At 45.9% G+C, this 20,783-nt stretch overlaps 2 protein-coding genes across 3 annotated transcripts in view; one reads left to right on the top strand and one right to left on the bottom strand.

Moving 5' to 3' along the window:
* C18H12orf56 (chromosome 18 C12orf56 homolog) overlaps positions 1-20,783 on the top strand; it is a 66,054-nt gene that overhangs the window by 9,783 nt on the left and 35,488 nt on the right. For both annotated transcript variants that reach the window (XM_076554171.1, XM_076554172.1), the window contains exons 2-3: positions 11,277-11,436; positions 17,185-17,257. In XM_076554171.1, the coding sequence (XP_076410286.1) occupies positions 11,277-11,436; positions 17,185-17,257 (233 nt within the window). The remainder of the gene's footprint in view (positions 1-11,276; positions 11,437-17,184; positions 17,258-20,783) is intronic.
* Positions 1,285-2,872, bottom strand: LOC121823700 (sentrin-specific protease 2-like). The gene has a single exon (XM_042263331.2). The coding sequence runs from the start codon at positions 2,777-2,779 to the stop codon at positions 1,766-1,768; it is 1,014 nt and encodes a 337-aa protein (XP_042119265.1). The 5' UTR covers positions 2,780-2,872; the 3' UTR covers positions 1,285-1,765.

The following is a 20,783-nucleotide window of genomic DNA, read 5'->3' as shown; positions in this document are numbered from 1 at the left end:
TCCACATTCTTCTATTCACAAACAAGGAACTGGATAGTGAGTGATACAGTGGCAGAAGAAGCAAGGACAGTGTATTAAGAAAAAAAATATAGCCAGGTGGCGGCGGCGCACGCCTTTTGTCCCAGCACTCGGGAGGCAGAGGCAGGAGGATCTCTGTGAGTTTGAGGCCAGCCTGGTCTACAGAGTGAGTTCCAGGAAAGGTGCAAAGCTACACAGGGAAACCCTGTCTCGAAAAAACAACAAAAAAAAAAAAAAGAAAAGAAAAGAAAAAAATATATTTTATATACTATATATACTAGCTGGGCACTGATGACACACGCCTTTGATCCCAACACTCAGGAGGCAGAAGTAGGAGGATCTCAGTGAGTTTTAGGCTAGCCTGGTCTATAAAGCGAGTTCCAGGACAGTCAGGACTGTTACATAGAGAAACCCTGTCTTGAAAACAAAACAAAAAACAAATAAACAAACAAAAACCAAAACAACAAAAAAGAACAACAAAAAGAAAATATACACTACTGAAGAAGGGAGAGGGCCGGAAGAAGAGATAAAGGTTGATAGATCAAATGGCTACCCTGCTCAAAAGGACCAGGGCTTGGCTAGCTCATTTCTAGAGCGAGCTTTCTTCTATTTCAGTTGGGGTGTGTGTGTGTGTGTGTGTGTGTGTGTGTGTGTGTGTGTGTGTGTGTGTACAGTATGCATGCCTATGCATATGAAGTCCAGAGACCGACCTCAAGTGTGGTTCCTCAGCTATTTGTTTTTCAGAAAGGGTCTTTCACTGGCCCAGCACTTGAGAATTAGGTTGAGGAGACACAGGGAGCTGCCTTTCCCACCTCTCCAGTCTTGGGATTTTCCGATACCATCTTCTTACTGAACAGAGGCATGTGCTGCTGAGAGAAGGTGAGGGATTGGCCTCTGGAAATATAATCTGCGGATTCACAGCTAAACATTCCACAATCGCTCCCATTCCGCTGCTGAGGAATCTCCTCCGCTGGCATGCTGTATTGCCTCCACTCCAAAGGGTGCAGATCAATATTCCTTCGGGCTTTGCTCTCGTCCTGCAAGTACTGGGAAATCATCTCGAGGACATCTGGTCTTTTCTGTCCCATCGAATCCAGGTAGACAATATGCTTTATTCTTAGGTCTACTACCACCAGGCTCCAGTGCACATCCAGGTGAATCGGCACCAGAATAGGTTCCTTGGTGAAGAGGTTTACTGCCTGGGTCCATCTTTTGACTGACCTGTAGCCCCCACACTTGAATTTGGTGTATTAGAAGGTACTGAATGTGGTGGTATTGTGTTCCCTAAAATATTGTGTACTCTAATAAATTTATCTGGGGTCAGAGAACAGACAGCCACTAGATACAAAGGCTAGAAAATGGTGGCACTCACACCTTTAATCCTAGCATTCCAGAGATAGAAATCCCTCTGGATCTCTGTGAGTTCAAGGCCACATTGGAAATAGCCAAACATGGTGACACAGGCCTTTAATCACAGAAAGCCAGCCTTTAATCCCAGGGAGTGGTGGTAGAAAGCAAAAAGATATATAAGGCGTGAGGACCAGAAACTAGAAGATTTTGGCTGGTTAAGCATTCAGGCTTTTGAGCAGCAATTCAGCTGAGACCCATTCCGGATGAGGACACAGAGGCCTCCAGTCTGAGGAAACAAGACCAGCTGAGGAAATGGCGAGGTGAGATAGCTGTGGCTTGTTCTGTCTCTCTGATCTACCAGCATGGACCCCAATAACTCGTCTCAGGTTTGATTTTATTAAAGAGAACTTTTAAGATTCCTGCTACAACTGAATGCGTGAACTGATGGGTATCCCTGATTTTGGTTTCTCTCCATGAGAAGATTCATGTAAAAATTGATGACTTCATCGTTGAGCCACTGGGTCTCCTTTAGTGTCTGGATGTCTCCTCGTGTAATTCGAAGTTTGAAGGCACAACTCAAGATCTCATCTTCTGGCCCTGGACCTAATGCACTCCTAATTTCCTTTTCCATGTCTGCTGTGACATCGGGGCCATGGTCCAGTCCTCTGCCCTTCTCTTGATCTGCAAGAGCCTTTTCCTTGGCCTTAGGTATTTTGTTGTTGAGAATGTGGTTGCTGACACTGTCTGGGCCGATTTGGACCTGGGCTCCTCCCAGAAAGTCGGGCTGGGGGTGGTGTCCTCTGCTGTCATTGTTGAGGTTTGTTGCAACAATCTCCTCTGCATTGGAAATTTTCTCCTCTGAAGACCTCTTCTCACTCTTCACTGGTGACTGACCTTCTCTCGTGACAGCACAGGCAGATTGCTCTGGCTCAGAGTGAGTTGGTTCCGATCTGTGAATCTGTCCCTCCACACGGCCTTTGATCTTCTTCGAGGTGTCCACAGGGCTTGTGTGAGCACTGTGAGGGTCAGAGCTCACATGATCACCGGGTTGAGCAACAACCCGGTACTTTTCCAGCAGCCTTCGGTACTTTTCGTTGTCATGTTCCTGAACACCTTCCTCTGTGTTGCAGCAGGAATGTTTGCGACCCTTCCCACCATCCACAGACTTCACCTCAGTCAGGGCCTCTTCCTGAGAGCCTTTAGTGCACTCTCCGGGCTTTAGCTGTGATGGATCCTCTTCCTGGGGTTTCCGTATCTGACCCTTGCCGGGTTCTTCACACTCAAGCTCAATTTCACCCTGTTCCTGTTTCACCCTCCTCCTAGGCTCAGCTGGCTCTTGAGTCTGTACAAGGGTTCCCCACTCTTCCTGGCGTTTCCTCTTTTGTCCTTTCCGGGGGTGTTCGGGGCTCATCGTTTCACGCTGCCGGCGAGGTTGCCACCCACAGGGACGACGTGCATTGCCTTTGCTCAGGTGTCTGCTGTCTGCTGTGGTGCAGCCTTCTGATTTCCAAGTCCAAGTGCAGGTCCTCCAGAGTCTCGGTGGGTGCTCTCGGGTGGTTGCCCTCCGGATGGCTGAAGGATCCCTTCGTCCACTCAGAGATGTCGTGTCCACCTGGACATGTTGGTCCAAGGTCAGAAAGCACCTGGTGAAGAGCTCAGATTCCCTCTTTATCAGAGGAGGTCGCCTTTAGTGTGTGTGTGTGTGGGGGGGGGGGGCAGTCGGAATGTGAAGTCACATGGAGGCGACGGTATCAAAGGGTACTTTTCACTTGGTGACTCAATCAATCCAAGGCCGTCTTTACGGTGGCGGTTCACCAGTTCCCACTGCGGGAAAACCCCTGAAGAGTTCAGGCCCTTGGGGACACAATCCAGAAATCACAACAAACCAACTAACTAGTTGCCTTAAGGCACCAGGCCTTGGCAATGCAGCCGGCACACTGGAGACATGCTCCAGGACTGATGACCGGATCAACAGTTGTCTTGGCCACAGCTTCAAGGATCCAGAGCTGGTTGTGATGCGATCTGACAGATCACAAATCCATGTTCCACACTGGACTGAGGCCCTGCATGGTGGTTTGAAAGAAAATGGCCCCCCAAAGGGAGCTCTATTAGGAGGGTGGCCTTGTTGAAGTAGGTGTGGTCCTGTTGGAGGAAGTGTGTCACTGTAGGGGTGGGCTTTGAGGTCTCCTATGCTCAAGCTACACCCAGTGTCACAGACTGCTTCCTGTTGCCTAAAGATATAGGACTCTCCAGCACCATGTCTGCCTGCATGCCACCATGTCCCCCCATGATGACAATGGACTGAACCTCTGAAACTAAGTTGCCACCTCATTTAAATGCTTTCCTTTATAAGGGTTGCTCTGGTCATGGTGTCTCTTCACAGCAATAGAAACCCTGACTAAGACACCCTGCCTACTACCACCCAGGTGCAGGATCTTAATTAAGCTCTTCCCCCCAAAGCGGCACCCTAGTACTGTCTGCCCATGTCTGAATGGCCAAAGCTATTCCAAGGCCAAATCAACACAGAGAGCAGAGGTCAGCTCTGCCTTCAGAGAGAAAATACTGAGTAGTTCAACTTACCACACTTTGTTTGCATGGGATCTGAGGTCTGACAGATGGCATTGGAATCCTCACACTATACACACATTCCTATTCCTCTCTGTTGAGCTCAGGTAGGGTTACCCTTAGACTCCTTCAGGTGAATCTACATAGGTGTTTTGCCTTGCCCATGAAGGTGTAGTGCAGATAATGTGTGGTTCTCCCAGGCAGAGGCTTAAGAGCCAAGCCATAATTCATCTCAGTCCCTTTCTGCTCCCTCAGCTATGGACACTGGGTCAAGGTCAGTTCATTCCTTGAGTGAGCAGTGACCCCTGACCACTGTCAGTGAGCATTAAGGAGATGAGCTTCAGCTGTGTAGAGACGCTGAGCGTTGAGGGTGGTTTGTCCTCTCCATCATGACCTAGCCAACTTGTGTGGTGGCGCCCACCTCTAATCCCAGCACTCGGGAGGCAGAGGCAGGCGGATCTCTGTGAGTTCGAGGCCAGCCTGGTCTACAGAGTGAGATCCAGAACAGCCAGGACTGTTACACAGAGAGACCCTGTCTAGAAAAGAAAGAAAGAAAGAAAGAAAGAAAGAAAAAGAAAGAAAGAAAGAAAGAAAGAGAGAGGGAGAGAAAGAAAGAAAGAAAAAGAAAGAAAGGAAGGAAGGAAGGAAGGAAGGAAGAAAGAAAGAAAGAAAGAAAGAAAGAAAGAAAGAAAGAAAGAAAGAAAGAAAGAAAGAAAGAAAAGAAAAGAAAAGCAGGTGTCCCCCAGACTTGCCTCCAGCCAGTCTTATGGAGGCATTGTCTTAACTGAGGTCCCCCCTTCCCAGATGACCCTAGCTGTGTCCAGCTGACAAAGCAAAGAGCCAGCACGCTAGGAAAGGGGCTGGAGTGACAGAGAGTTAAGGGCTTAAAGCAGTTCGTCTCGGGACTCCTACCAAGTGGCGGAATCAGAGCTTGAACTAGATGATCTGGCACCTTGCCAGAGAGATGGCTCAGCAGGCGCTACCCATCAGGCCTTACAACCTGTGCTCAAGGACCCCACATAGCAGAAGGAGGGAACCGGTTCTCCCAAGCTGTGGTCTGGCACCACCACCACCACCACCACCACCACCACACAAAGTGGCACATGTCCTTCCTCATCAAATATACAAACAAAATATTTTATAAAACCCTTCTGCAGATCAAAACAAGAGAGTTCCATGCTCTTGCCGTCTCTTTTTTCAGCTGCCTCAACATCTAGTTGGGGACTGGATCTTGAGTCTAAGCCCTTTGGGAGTAAAATCTCATCTTACAATTGATCTATCTCAATTTGGGGCTTTTTGAAGATGCTCAAGAAAATATGTGTGACAAATTAAACAAATTAGAAAAAAGATAATTAGCTGCCAAAAGGTTAAAGGTATTTTCCCCCTAGTATTAAATTAAAATCTGATAGAAATCTAAGACAAGACTATGAGACCACTATGAAGGAATCAGGTTCATTGTGGACTGACTTGCTCACATCGAGAAAAATGTACTTGGTGTATTGTGAAAGCAGTACTTTAATATTAATCAGATAAATCAATACCAAGTGTTAACATAAATCGGATAAAATAACATACATCGGTTCTTAATAGTTTAGTCAATGAACCAAGGAGTATTGGGAGATAAGTACCATCTCCTCATGGTAAGTCAGACTAATTTGAGATAGAAATGGACGGCCCCTCTGTCCTCTTCCACAGTTCCCTCTCGGCCATCGTCAGAGACAAATGTTGTGCTGAGGAGAGCAAGAATGTGGCTCACAATTGCATTACAGTGGTTCTCATGAATAATCAGTGGTCATCGATGATAGCAAATGTCACTCGGGCATGTACTCTATGTCAGCCACATGCAAAGCACCTTAAAGGGCGCTCAGGTATCATAAGAAAGGCAGTACTGTTTGTCTCTCACATAGGAAGAGATGGAGACTGAGAAGGTGATAGGGGGTAATGCATTTGAAACACATGAGCTGGAATTTATTTACGCAGCTCTTTTGACCTCAAAGTCAGCTTCTTTAACTACTCAGCACATAACCATAGCCACCCCTCTGCAGAGGTATGTGATAGCTTTGGAAGGTTTTGGGGGTTTGCAATAGGAAAAACATAGTTACCTCAATAGGCAAGTTATGGGGTTCCTGGGCATGGAGTGCCAAAGGGAGATGGGGTGGAGTTGGTGACTGAATCCCAAGACTAAGCCCTTTGGAAATAGAATCCCATCTTACATTTTATCTATCTCAAATTGGGTTTTTTTTGTAGATGCTTTAAGAAAATATAGGTGACGAATTAAACAGACTAGAAAGTACATAATCAGGCTTGCTGGCTCACTCTGTAATTTCAGCTACTTAAGGGACTGGGAAGGGGTACAATCTGAAGGCAACATAACAAAATACTCCCATCCCATTAAAAAAACAAATCACCAAGAAACAATAAAAAGTACTTTTAAATTCCTCCATACTGCAGCTCTCTACTCAAGGTTTTTGGCCTTCAAAGCCTGAGACAGGTCTCTTGCTATTGATGAAGTCTAAGGGCAGGCTAATTTGGAAGGCCCTGTTGGGTGTGGGAATCACGCAAATATTGGAGACAAGGTCACTAAAGTTAGATGAGCAGAAGCAACTTAATTTCATCTCTGTGGGGTACCAAACCTAACAAGTTAGGGCCCCAGTCAGGTGGATCTTGGTGTGAGGCAATTTGAAATAGTCTAAAGGAGTCATTTGTATTTTAATGGACACAGCTCCATTCACAAAACTAGTCATTCTTTTTGGAATATGTGGTGGATTACTTTGTGCTAGCAATTTTCATAGATTTCAAAAATAGCTCATCTGCTAAGACTTCCTTAGGGACTGGTAGACTGGAGCCCAAGTAGAGTGTAGTGGAAAAAAAAAAAACTACCTGGTAGGGACCACAGTGAGATTTCTAATTACCCACTGGGTAGATCTGTCACATTCCAAATGTAAAAATAGCTTCTACTTAGAACTAAACTACAGATGGTGAAATGTAGGTAATTGTGGACATTGGGCATTTTGGAGGAAATCTACTTGGATATCTTCATATTTTGGACATTTTATCAGTATATTCCATGCTTTGGACCGGCTGTTTGTCCATCTTTTATACTGTCTTAGAAATACTCTCAAATAGGCAGTTAATTAAGCTGTAATTATCTAATTGCTGTCTTTCCCCGTTGCAGGAGGGAGGCTTAAAGTTGACTGTGCATAGAGAGTGTTAAGTCCTGGAAGGAAGTTGGCAAACACTGAACATCTTAGCTTTTTCTAGCCTTACTTCTACTACTCAATGTCCCATTAGATACGTGGACCAGCTGGTCATCTACCTGTACATGTCTATTAACTGGGTGGTAGATTTTGTAATGGGCATCCCACCCATATTTTCAATTCCCATGAAGTAAAAAATGAGACCTGATTTTGAATTATTTCAAGGGAGAAACAAGCAGGGAAGAAGAAAAGAAGTTATAACTAGTTATCTATAATGGAAGGTGAAAACATACACTAAATAGAATGTTCCAGGAGCCCAGAAGAGGAAGTGACATTCTGTCAAGAAGACACCATGGGCGCTTTCATGAGAAGGTGAAAATCTTAAAAGACAAAGTGACTTTTCTAAACAGAATGAAAGTGTGTGTGTGTGTGTGTGTGTGTGTGTGTGTGTGTGTGTGTGTGTGTGTGTGTGTGTGTTTTCCAGAAGGAGAGAATTGCATGCTGGCACTTACCCTATAAGCCCAAGTCGGCAGAACCAAGGAGGGCCTCTTCAGGGATGGCCTGTGGCCTTTCCGTTTCAGGATGTTTTTACAGGTGGTTTGTTTAAACTAGAATCTAGCCAGGAAGCATGTATTATATGCTGGATGCTTCCGTCCCTCCCAGCCTCCTTCCCACATGGTGCATATATGTGTTTGTGTGGGTGTGTGCACAGGTGTGTGCGGGTATAATACGCGCACATGTGTGTGGAGAAGTTGATGTTGCCGGGTGGTGGCCTTTAATCCCAGCACTTGGGAAGCAGAGGCAGGAGGATCTCGATGAGTTTGAGGCCAGCCTGGGCTACAGAGAGAGTTCCAGGCCAGCGGGCTACACAGAGAGACCCTGTCTTGAAAAACAAAACAACAGCAGTGAAGTTGGTGGTGAGTGTTGATGGCTCCGCCCTGAGCCTGGAGCTCACAGAGGTGGCTAAGTGGATGGGCCAGTGAGCTCCCGGAATCCTCCGCTTCCCAGCAGCGGTGGGTTTGCAGGCGTACACTGTCAGGCCCGGCTTTCACCTGGATTCTAGAGGCAAACACTTCACCAAATGGACCACCTTCCCAGCCTACATATCGCTCACTACCCTTTTCATACAGACAATGTAACCCTAAACCAAATAAAACAAAGAGCACAGCGAACCTCCCAATGTCCACCATCACTTTATAATGACAGACAGACAGCTGACATTTTACCTACCTTCATCTAAATATCCCAGCAGAGTGTCATTTTAATACAACTCGGACCTCTTAGTATATCATCTGGAGATACATCGGTGTTGGACAGTATAAGGACAAAATTCTAAAGCAACTGCAGTGCCAACATCACACTAAAAAACAACAGCAAAAGGCACATGTGTGTGCTTTAAATCCAGCATTTGGGAGTCAGAGGCTGCAGATCTCTGTGAGTGCGAGACCAGCCTGGTCTACACTGAGTTCTGGGACAACCAGGGCTACATAGTGATACTGTCTCAAAAAACAAAATAATAAAAAAAAAAAATGGTTTCTTTCTTTCTTTCTTTTTGGTTTTTTCGAGACAGGGTTTTTCTGTGTAGTTTTTGCGCCTTTCCTGGATCTCACTCTGTAGACCAGGCTGGCCTCGAACTTACAGAGATCTGCCTGGCTCTGCCTCCCGAGTGCTGGGATTAAAGGCATGCGCCACTGCTGCCCGGTCTTTTTTTCTTTTTTAAATCCCTCCTACCTAGTGTGTTTGTGAGTGCACATGTATGTATTCGTGCTCTCCTGCACTCGTGTGTGTGTATTGATGTGAACATGTCATGCCATGTGTTTGCAGGCCAGAGAACACCTTACTGGATCTAGTTCTGTCCTTCTGCCTCAGAGTTCAGGAGTTGAACTCAGGTCGAGCTTTTATCCACCAAGCCCAGAAGTGTGTTGTTTTGTTTTTGCAAGTGAGCGTGTGTAGAGGGGGATCCAGCAATGCTTGGTTGGGTTTCTCTCTCAAGTTCCCTTTACTCTATGAGAGCTCTTCTTCTTTGGCTTCTGTTCATATATTTGCTAGTAACACTGGGTCACGTGTCCTGCAAACCCTTCCACGTTCTGAAAATGCCCGATGGCTCCTTTATCGAGGCCTCCAATACTTTTCTTTCTCTTCATTTCCTCTGAACTAGGATGGTAGGGGGCAGGTTTGATGGTCTAATGGAGAAAAGGGAGCAAATATATGCTCAGTTTCCACAGTAGTTACACGCCATGTTCTTCCCTCCAATACTGAGGACTGAATTTGGAGCCTGACAAAGGCTAGGCAAGTGCTCTACTATCTGCATACATGGAAAGTAATTTTTTTTTTTTTTTTGTATTTTGAAACAAGGTCTCATGTAACGCTGACTGGCCTTGAACTCACTATGCAGCTGAGGCTGGCCTTGAATTCTTGATCATCCTGCCTCTACCTTCCAAGTACCAGGATTAGGGGTGTGTGCCACGTGCCTGGCTCCTAAATGTTATAATTTTTATAAATTGAACTTGGGTAGATCCTGGTAACTTTTCATTGGTGTATTTGCCTCTCTTCAATACTCTAAGTTAAATATAACTTTTAAAATATAATTTTTAAATTTATTAATTTTCATTTTAGATCTTTAAGTTTTACATGTGCATGTGCATGTGAGTGTGCGTGCGTGCGTGTGTGTGTGTGTGTGTGTGTGTGTGTGTGTATGTGTGTGTTTCACCTGCATGTATGTATGCATGCCACCACTTGCATTCCTGTTGCCCATGGCCATCAGAGGAAGGCACTGGATCCCCTGGAACTGGAGTTCCGCATTGTTCTAAGTGACCACGTGGGTCCAGGGATCTGAACTCAGGTCCTCTGTGGCAGCAGCCAGTGCTCTGAACCTCTGAGCCACCTCTCCAGCCCTGTTATTTCCTTTCTGTATTTGTGAAGAGAGAAGATGAAACCGCATGATATCAGGAAGAATTTTTTATCTCATTTCTTAGTGCTGGAGAAGTCTGTAGCAGAATCCCTCCTGAGTTTTGAATGAATGGTTGGGGGGCATGCCTCTAATGATTCTCTGCTTTTGTCCTTGATTTTCCAGTCACATACACTTGCTGCTGGTCATTAAGTGGGAGGAGGTTAATAAATAAAAGTTCCAAAAGGATACATTGAGACTTTTTTCTTTTCTTTCTTCTTTTTCTTTTTCTTTTCTTTTCTTTTTTTTTTAAATAGGAAACAGAGCACTTTGGAGAAAACAAAAAACAATTTCTAAAGCTTCAGACCTAGATTCTGTATTCATAGACTAACTATTGCGGCTCATCGTCTCCTGAACAGAAAAGTCTAAGTTTAAGCCGGTTAATGATGCAGTTTTGAAGCATTTTGTTCCCTAAAGAATCTATTTTCAGCCCAGCATGGTGGTGCACACTTTTAATCCCAACACACAGGAGGCAGAGGCAGGCGGGTGGATCTCTGTGAGTTCAAGGCCAGCTTGGTCTACAGAGCAAGTTCCAGGACATCCAGGGCTGTTACACAGAGAAACCCTGTCTCAGAAATTAAAAAAAAATTATTTTCAAAATGAAGTTGAAGGGGCTGGCAAGACAGCTTAGTGGGTCAAAGTGTTTGCTGTGTGAGCCTGGGGCCGACGTTCACCCCCAGATCCCACTGTGAAAGGAGAGAAGCAACTCCCAAAAGTTGTCCTTTGCCTTACACACATACACACACACACACTCACAGATACAAACACAGACCCACAGATACCCCCACACAGACACAGGCACACACATCCACAAACATATATACACCCACAATAAACACACACCCACACACCCATACACAGAGATACACACACACACACACACACACACACACACACACACACACACACGCACACACACACATTAAAAACAATGAAGTGGAGAGGGATGTGTTTTAACAAGAACACCGTTGCTATTTTTTGAATAATTCTGTAGTGTAAATGGTTCCTTGGCCTCTGTGGTCTGTTGTGTTTTTCGTAGGAACCAGAACAAATAGAGGAAGAATTGAGAACAAGAAGAGAAACATGTCCCGGTGGAGAATTGTGAAAACAACTCCCATTAAATTTGCCCTTAGTATAGGGGGTCTATTTCCCCAAATAAGTAGGCGTTGTGTTCAATGAGATCAATATTTTTTTTTCAGATTGACGATTACCCAGAGTTTTTGAATTCGCCAGATAGAGAAATCAACCAGCACATTCGTATTGTCTACTCCTCAACGGTCTTGAAAAAAGAGCGTGGAAAACCCAAAGGTGTGGGGAAATTCCTGTTTCCAATCCACCACAGCAGTGTGAACCCAAAAGGTAGGTAGTCCATGACATGAGAAAAAAAATCAGCTGCCTTTTTTTTTTTTCTTTTTTGAGACAAGGCTTCTTCTCTACCTTTTGATACCCATAGCTTTTAAAAGTACAGCAGGTAACGAGAAAGCTTATGAACTTGGGTCTAGACTATCCACTGGCCATCCTGTGAGTCTTGGGCCTCCCACCAGGAAGGGATGGATATTTAACAGCTTTTGTTCTTCAGAAATAGTGTTTGGAACTGGGTGTGGGGGCCCCTGCCTGTAATCTATTAGGTATTTTCAGAGACTTAGCATCTAGGATGGAGATTAACTCTGGCTGTGGCATGGACAAAGGGGATTTATAACCAAGGATCAGGATGGGGTCATTGGATGGGAAACTACTAAGAAGAAGCATCCAAGTCATGAGCATTCAGCCAATTTGACCAATCAGGATTCTTGCTGAAGGAAGGCTGGGGTGGTCAGACATTACCTGGGGAACTATGGAAGATGGGGGAATCAAATCAGATACACAGAATGACCAAAGATAGAAGATGAAGGTTCTGGGATTCTTAGTTTTGAGATAGTTTTTGCTGTATAGCTCAGGTTTGTGGTTGAGAGTACTTGCTGTTCTTACAGAGGACCATGGTTCGGTTCCCAGCACCCCCAGGTGGCTCGCAGGCATCCATAACTCTGGCTCTAAGGGATCCAATGCCCTCCTCTGACCTCCATGGGCATCAGACAGAGAGGTGGTACACATACATACATGCAGGCAAAACACTCATGCACATTAAGTAAGTAAACAATAAAAATGATTGCATCCTTAGCACAGGAGGAGACGTTGGAAATGGAGGTCTGAGGTGACCCGTGGATAGGCCCTTCTTTGAGCACCCAAGTAGAGCAACCTAGTCACTGTCCATAGACTCCACTCCGAGTCAGGAGGGGAGCCTTCCAGAGTGTCGGGCTCTGGAAGGCTCTCCTCCTTCCTTCCACACAGTGGAAGGAAGTCGGATGATGTTTTTCCCTTTAATGGACCAGCCGCTCTGCACACGGATAGCTACAGCATGGAGACTGTTTGTCCCCGGCATAATTAGCAGGGTAATGAAACCCCTGGTGGCTCACCTGGTCTCTTGTCACACTAATTAGGGTATCGAACTGGTGTTGCTTGCCTTAAATGCATATTCCACCCGCCTACAAGCACCGTTTTCTTGGCTCTTTTTCAGCATGGGTAGGAATGTGAAACCATATTAAAAAAAAAACACGATGAAGTGGGTTGACGTTCAGTGAAATTGAAGTGCCTGGAAACTTGGCAGACGATATTAAACAGTGAAGAAATGATGTTGTGTACTTGTGCGTGGCTAATCACAGAGTCCCTCTGTCTTCTGCTCTTTGCTTTCACCCCCCAAGATATTATCTGACACATTTTTCGGCAAGCTGGCGTCTGCCTCCTGAGTGCTGGGATTAGAGGCGTGCGCCACCGCCATTCCTGGCCCCCTCTGACTGTCCTTTGAAACATTGTCCTACCACCAAAGAAGAGATGATACACATTAAAAGATAAAAACCATTCATCATGCCTACATTGATGTTCTCTGCATTTTCTGTTGTCCTGTACACTGTCTGGTTAGGGTATTCCTTTATTGTAGGACCCCATGGTTCACCTCCTGTAGGACTCTGTGGTTCACCTCTTAGATGCTGTTATGTGGTCCTACAGTAAGGGGTAGGCTCACGCCTCTCTGACCAACTGTGTGAAAACAGTCATTACCAGTCTTTCATGTTAAGGATGATGTCATTCATGCCAAGAGAAGCAGCAAGCATTAACTACTGAGAAGTTAAAGGTAATCATTAGGACTAACACCAACCTCTTGGGGGAAAGCCTGGGGAGTATTTTTATCATATGGCAAAGGTGTCCACTCTCCAGTCACCTTGATTATCTGAACAAAGGAAACTCCAAGTACAGATCATCTGTAGTAAAACTACTCGGTTTAAATCATCAGACATGGTGGTTAGGCCCAGCTTTTTCCGGGGGTACAGAGAAAAAGCAGTTTTTGCCTTATGAGCATGCCTGTGTCCTTATGTGGGCCACAGTCAGCATTTGGAATTTTCTGTTTAGATGCAGGGTGGTTGTTAAACGTGGCTCGTCAGGCAGTGGTGGCACACATCTTTAATCCCAGTACTGGGGAGGCAGAGGCAGGCGGATCTCTGTGAGTTCGAGGCCAGCCTGGTCTACAGAGCGAGATCCAGGACAGGCACCAAAACTACACAGAGAAACCCTGTCTCAAAAAACAAACAAACAAACAAACCAACAAACAAACCCAAAACAAAAAAACCAAACCAAAAACATGGCTTGTCAGCTTTCCTTTACTGACCCAGTTCATCTGAGATAAAGGAACTCTAAGGCAAGGCTTAGTTTGGTGCACACTTTCTGTCCACGGCCAGCTGACCCTCGTGTTTTGGGCCTTGGCATGGCGGCATGGGGTGAAAGGGACCATGGTAGAGCAAGTTCAGGCCAGTCCAGAAGGGCAGAGAAAGGTAGGAAGGGGTTCGGGTCCCGGTGTCCCCTTCACGGGCACGCTATCATTTGTTTCTTCCCAGTCCCCACCTTGTGAGAATTCTAGCATCTTCCAGTAGTGATGCTGGCCGGGAGCCAGCCCTTGGGAGACATTGAAGCCCAAACTCTGAAACTGTAGCAAACTCCGCAGGAACAAATCCTCTGGTAACAGAGTGATGATGATGATGAGCCCTTCTGAAGTTCTGGAACAGACTGGAGCAAGGATTACTTAGTGTCGGGTATATTCTAGAGCAGCACCAGCAGCAAGGCTTACTACAATCATGGGCATACTTTACATCACATTGAACTATGTCTAACTGCCACATTTGGCCATCGAACGTGAAGGCTGTTGAGTAACTGAATTTTGATTTGGGTTTAAACAGCTCCTTGTGACTAGTGGTTCCCTGACATAGCTCTAGGACCACAGAGGGCATCACAGAGGCGTCAATAAAAAAAATAAAAATAATAAAAAAAAAAAAACAAAAAAAAAAAAACAGACTGACCCCCAAAGCAGAGTGAAATATAATTTAATGAAATGGAGCGGAATGAGGTGTCGTGGCTCATGCTGTGGTCCCAGCACCTGGGAGGTGGAGGCAGGAGGATCAGGAATTAAAGGTCACCCTTATCTGCATAGTGACTTTGAGGCAGGCCTCAGCGACCTGAAACTCAGTCTCAAAAATCAAAAGTAGGGGCTAGAGAGGTGGCTGAGCAGTTAAGAGCACTGGCTGCCCTTCCAGAGGACCCAACACCCACATGGCAGGTCACAACTGTCTGTAACTCCATTTCTAGGGGATCTGATACCTTCACACCAATGCATATAAAATAAAAGCTAATTAAGGGGTTGGGGATTTAGCTCAGTGGTAGAGCACTTGCCTAGCAAGCACAAGGCCTTGAGTTTGGTCCTCACCTCTGGAAAAAAAAAAAAGTTAGTTAAATTATTTAAAAAGAAAGGAAAAAAAAAACCAAAAGCAAACAACAAAACAATACAAAAACAAAAAGAAAAGGAAAAAAAAAAAAAAGAAAACTCCATATCCAGTGTGGTAGCACATGTCTGTAACCCAGCACTTGGGAGACAGAGGCAGGACAATCATTGCAAGTTCCAGGCCAGCCTGGTCTACATAGCAAGTTCCAGGCCAGCCTGGGCTACATAGCAAGTTCCAGGCCGGCCTGGGATACACAGTGAAACAAGAACAAAAGAAATAGAAATGGAACAAAAAATTTGTATGCGTCTATATTTGTACACACACACACACACACACACACACACACACACACACACACACACACGCACACACGTGCATGCTCTCACACACACATGTATATGTAAGCTAAAACCTGGGACATTTCCTAAAGCTAGTGATATGGGGAAGATCTAAAATTGGAACCAGGCTATGCGGACTCTCCCAGGTTCGATGGGAAGTTTTTACGTCAGCTTAAATGTCTTCACAGGAAGAGGATTTTTTTTTTTCAGTATGATAAATTTCTTGCAACAGAGAAAACACATTTGCTGTCCTGTGGTCTGCTCTGCTTTCTGTGATAAGATGACAGAGCACTTAAGGGGAAGAACTCATTTGTCTTACAGTTCCAGGCGTCCATCACTGGGAAAGCGAAGGCAGGAACTGGAAGCCAGTAGCCACACCCACAGGCAAAAGCAGAGAGAAGGTGCAAGCATGCATGCCCATGTTCAAATTAATTTTTCTGTTTTTAAGTCCAGGACCCAAACCCAGGGCATGATGCCACCCACAGTGGGGGCGTCTTCCCACGTCAGTTAACATATCGAGACAATTTCCCGCAGACATTCTCACAGGCCAACCTGAGACTTCTTTTCCAGGTGATTCTGGGTCCAGCTGACAGTCAAAACTAGCCATCGCAGAGTCTCTTCTAAAAAGTGTCGAGTGTGTGTGTGTGTGTGTGTGTGTGTGTGTGTGTGTTGGAACTTCTTTGTACAAGTCTGTGTGTGTGGTATATGTACATGTTTCTGTGGGTGTATGCATGTGTGTACATACATGTTGAGGCCAGAGATCTATATCCAGTGTTATGGAATATTATTTTAACTAGCAAAGATGTGTTGCATTTGTTTATGCTGCAGAATATGACTTTACCTGTGTAAAGGTGTGTTACTTTTGTTTAGGCTGCATTTGTTTAAGGATGTGTGTTTAATGATGTACAGATGTGTGGCATCTGTTTTACCTTGCCTGCCTAAGGCACCTGATTGGTCTAATAAAGAGCTGACCGGCCAATAGCGAGGCAGGAGAAAGGATAGGCAGGGCTGGTGGGCAGAGAAAATAAATAGGAGGAGACCTCTAGGCTCGAGAAGAAAAGAGGAATGAGAAAAGAAGAAGAATGAGAGGAAGAGAGAATGGCAGAGATGCCTGGGACAAGAAGCCAGGCAGACACCATCCAGCCAGACACTGAGACGCAGTGCAAGCAAGATAGACAGAAGTAAGGAAGGTACTAAGCCCCTAGGCAAAATGCAAAAGAGAAACAGGTTAATTTAAATTAAACGAGAAATATGCCCAGGCTAGGCCGAGCATTCAAAACTCATAAAAAGTCTGTGTGTCATGATTTGGGAGCAGGTTGGTACCCTAAAAGAAAAATCTTGGTACGTATTAGGTGTCTTCCTTGGTTTCTCTCCACCTTATTTTTTGAGACAGTGCCTCTCACTGGACTTGGAGTTCACCGATTCAGCTAATCTGGCTAGCCGATGAGTTCCAGGGATCCTCCCCACAACCCCCCTCCCAGTGCTGCAGTCACAGACACACGCCACACCCCAAACTTTTACTTGGGTGCTGAGGATTCGATCTCAGGGTCTTGTGTGGCAGGCCCTTTGCTGACTGAGCCGTCTCCCAGCCCCCTGAAGAACGTTTTCAGCTGGGTGGGACTACAAACATCCCATCCAAAATCCACTGGGCTAGCTGACCGAAGACTCGGCGTCTAAGCCATTTGTCCTGCAGAAGATTTGGCTGTCGATCTTGTCTTTACCTACAGACTTGGGTCCCTGGTGTCTAGATCAGGCATTCCACCAACCACAGAAGCAGACCGACTTCTGCCTCACTTCCGGGTAGAGAGTGCAGTCTCCTGTCCCCATTACAAATGAAGACTTCAAGCCAACAGGCAGTGACAGTGGCACTGGGGTTTTTGTGTCAGCCTTGAATGACATTGGGTCCTCACGAACTCAAATTGTTGAATTAATGATCACATTCCTTTTTTTGTTTGTTTGTTTTTAAGTCAAGCAAGATAATAATGGACCTACCTTTTGGAGAAGAAAAGACCCCAGGAGTCGAAACGAATCCTCTCTCAGGTGAGATTATTTTAACTTGCTGATCAAAACTGACATTGTAGTATGCTTTAAAAAAATACATATATATATAGTATGTGTGGTGTGTGTGCATGTGTGTGAATGCATGCAACTGCATGCATGAGAGAGTGTGTGTGCATGAGTGTGTGCATGCGTGAGAGTGCATGCCAGTGTGTGCGTGCATGCATGTGTGTGTGCGAGTGTGTGCATGCTAGTGTGTGCACAAGAATACACCACAGTGTGCACGTGGGAGTCCAGAGGGTACCTTACAAGAGTAGGCTCTCTCCTACATTTCTTTTTTCTTTTCTTTTTTTGTTTTTTCGAGACAGGGTTTCTCTGTAGTTTTGGTGCCTGTCCTGGATCGCGCTCTGTAGACCAGGCTGGCCTCAAACTCACAGAGATCCACCTGCTTCTGCCTCCCAAGTGCTGGGATTAAAGGTGTGCGCCACCACCCCGGCCCTCCCACATTTCTTGGTTGCTAGTTGGTTAAATTTAGGTCCTCTGCTTTGGTGGTCATTACCTTCGCCTGCTGAGTCATCTCACTGGCCCTCAATTTAAAAAAAAATACATTTTTCTCCTACTTGCTTTAGGTGCATTCTGTGTATCTCATATATACAGCAATGAAGAAAAGTATCTTGAGAACACTTTCCCAAATTAAAATCTAGTTAGTTAAAATAACACAATATGATATTTTTCATTATCATGGAATATATAGACATCACAATGTCACTTTAATAGATTAAAGTTGAATTAAAAATAAGTATTGACCTTGAACTCTGTGTAGAGAAAAATGTTAGGACTTGTAGTATTTCTTGTGGTTTTGCTTTTTCTTTTTAAGACAGGGTCTCATACATCCAAGACTGACCTCTAACTTGCTATGGAACTAGGGATGGCCTTGAACTCCTGAATGCCTGATTGACCTCACTAGCATGTGGATTACAGGCCCCAGCTACCACACCTTTTTAAAAAATGCCGTGGTGCTGGGAATCAGACCCTGAACTTTGTGCATCTGAGGCAAGCACTCTTCCAAATGGGCTCCATCCTGAGCCCCGAGCCCTATAATGGATCCAAAGGCAAGTGAGGCATAGTTCTTGCCCTTGAGAAGTCTAACCAGGTTTCATCACGTCTGCCTGGAAGTTATGTAGTGGGAAATATGCGATGTGCTCCAGATGAGGTGATGCAACTTGTTTAAGAGATTTAAAGAGGGGGAAATTACACTGAGCTGTGGGGAGAGGTCAGGATTCCAGGTGACAGTTGGGGATGGGATAGTTCCCCAGGAGATGGGCCATCAAGGAGAGTGGATGTGAGAGGTCCGGGGCAGATAAAACATGGAATGTGAATTAGGCTCTGGTGACTCATCTGGATTGTCAACTTGACCCATCAGGGAAGAGATCTCAAGTCAAGAACTTCCTCCATCAGATGGGCCTGTGGGCATGTCTGTGGGGGCAATTTCTTGGTTGCTAGTTGGTGCAGGAAGACCACTCCACTGTGGGTGGTGCCGTCCCCAGGCAGGTGGTGGGCAGGCCTGGGCTGTGTAGGAAAGCTGGCTGAATGAGCTACATGAGGTTGTTCAGTAAGCAACATTCCTCCATGGTTTCTGTTTCAGGCTCCTGCCCACAATTCCCAGGGAAGGGCTTGTTCCCTTCAAGTGTAAACCAAATAAGCCCTTTCCTCCCCAAATAAGCCCCTTAGTCACTTGTGGTCATAGTCTAGGGTGAGTTAGTAAGTTCTGATAGGATGTATTAGCCAAATAATGACCCTCTCTGATCATTGGACCCTGGTGTTTTGTCTCAGTAATGAGTCATTGACCAAGCAGGGGATGGACCTTGGTGGCTAGCTCTGGGGATGTAATCTAATGAAACCCTGTCTCAAAAAAAAAAAAAAAAAAAAGGAATTTATTGAAATAACAGGGGTGACTCACACAATTCAACACTCACACAAAAGGTAGGCAGCTAGAGAGCCCGGGATAGCGTTCTCTCATCTGTTGATCTAGTCAAACATGTCCTAGTTATTGGCTTTTCGTGTTCACTCTTGGGTGAGCAATGCTGAGCAAAATCAGCCAGGTTTAGAACTGAACCCTAGTGATCCAGGAAAGGAGAGAAGAAAACCAGGGGGTTGGTACCGGCGGCTCTGGGTGTGTGGGGCACAGTTCTCTGCTCTGATGTTCCCCGATGAGCCTCATTTTTGTTTTGTTGGATCCTGTATCCTTCTTAGGGCAGCGAAGTTTGAAACACACAGTTTCCAGCTCCCACCCGTGGACGTGGGCCTGTTCATATCATTTTGCATTAAAATTTGCAAATCCCAGGGAGGGTTTGTGACTATCCCACTAGGATAGCTGGCTGAGATCTACCCAGCATAGTCCGGGGACCGGAGGCTCTGAAAACCCGACAGCTTGCGTGTGCCCCATGTGGAATCGGGCAGCCTCTAAATAAAGGGCGTGGGGGCAAAGTTGCCTGTTTTCTGAGCGTGTTCTAGTCGTGTTGTCTCTGTAATTAAACATCAGGATCAGAAACAAAAGGCAGGCTGGATGAAAACACTAATTAGAGGGACGAAGGATGCGCACAGGTACAGAGCTAGCTCTGCAGCACCTCTTAGATGTAGGCTGACGCCTAATTATGAGAAGCTGCCGGTCAGAAGGATGCTGCTATCTTGGGACATCAGACTTACATAAGAGCGATCACTTTCAGGATAGTAATAAACAACAGGCCTTCAAGCCCGCAGGGGATGGAAAACAGACGAGATTGGGGTGTGGGTGTCTCTTTCCTTAGGATAACGTCATTTGTGGATAGTTCCACGCATTTGTAGATCTTACAAAAGAAAACGCAGGGAGGTATTTTATTTTTAAAAAATTCACTTGTGTATGAGTGAGCCTTTTTTTGTGGGGGTGTGTCCTTGCATGGGTGCAGGCCAGACGAGGATGTCACATGTCCTCCTTTGAAACAGGGTCTCTCACTTCACCTGGTGCTAGGTTGGTGGCCAGCAAGCCTCAGGGATCCTCCTGTCTCTTTCCCCACCTCCTGAGGTTCTGGGGATCCTCCTGTCTCTGTCCCACACCTCCTGAGGTTCTGGGGATCCCCCTGTCTCTGTCTACCTCCTGGGGTTCTGGGGACCCTCCTATCTCTGTCCCATACCTCCTGGGGTTCTGGGGATCCTCCTGTCTCTGTCCCACACCTCCTGAGGTTCTGGGGATCCCCCTGTCTCTGTCCCACACCTCCTGATGTTCTGGGGATCCTCCTGTCTCTGTCTACCTCCTGGGGTTCTGGGGATCCTCCTGTCTCTGTCTACCTCCTGGGGCTCTGGGGACCCTCCTGTCTCTGTCTCCCAGCTCCTGGAGTTCTGGGGACCCTCCTGTCTCCCTCAGCTCCTGGGGTTCTGGGGACCCTCCTGTCTCTGTCCCTCAGCTCCTGAGGCTCTGGGAGTTTTAACTCAGGTCTCCACATTTGTGCAGCAAGCATTCTCCTATCTTCTGAGCCGTCTCCTTGGTCTTTTTGTTTTTGTTTTTTTAAGAGGAAGTATCTTCTGGCCTGGT

The sequence above is a fragment of the Peromyscus maniculatus genome, chromosome 18, assembly GCF_049852395.1.
Source record: "Peromyscus maniculatus bairdii isolate BWxNUB_F1_BW_parent chromosome 18, HU_Pman_BW_mat_3.1, whole genome shotgun sequence".
In the NCBI taxonomy this organism is placed as follows: Eukaryota; Metazoa; Chordata; class Mammalia; order Rodentia; family Cricetidae; genus Peromyscus; species Peromyscus maniculatus.
This window is presented reverse-complemented; position numbering and strand designations above follow the sequence as displayed.

What these genes read in the sequence shown, in the direction of transcription:
- LOC121823700 (XM_042263331.2), bottom strand. Translation starts at nt 2,779, where the DNA reads ATGAGCCCCGAACACCCCCGGAAAGGACAAAAGAGGAAACGCCAGGAA.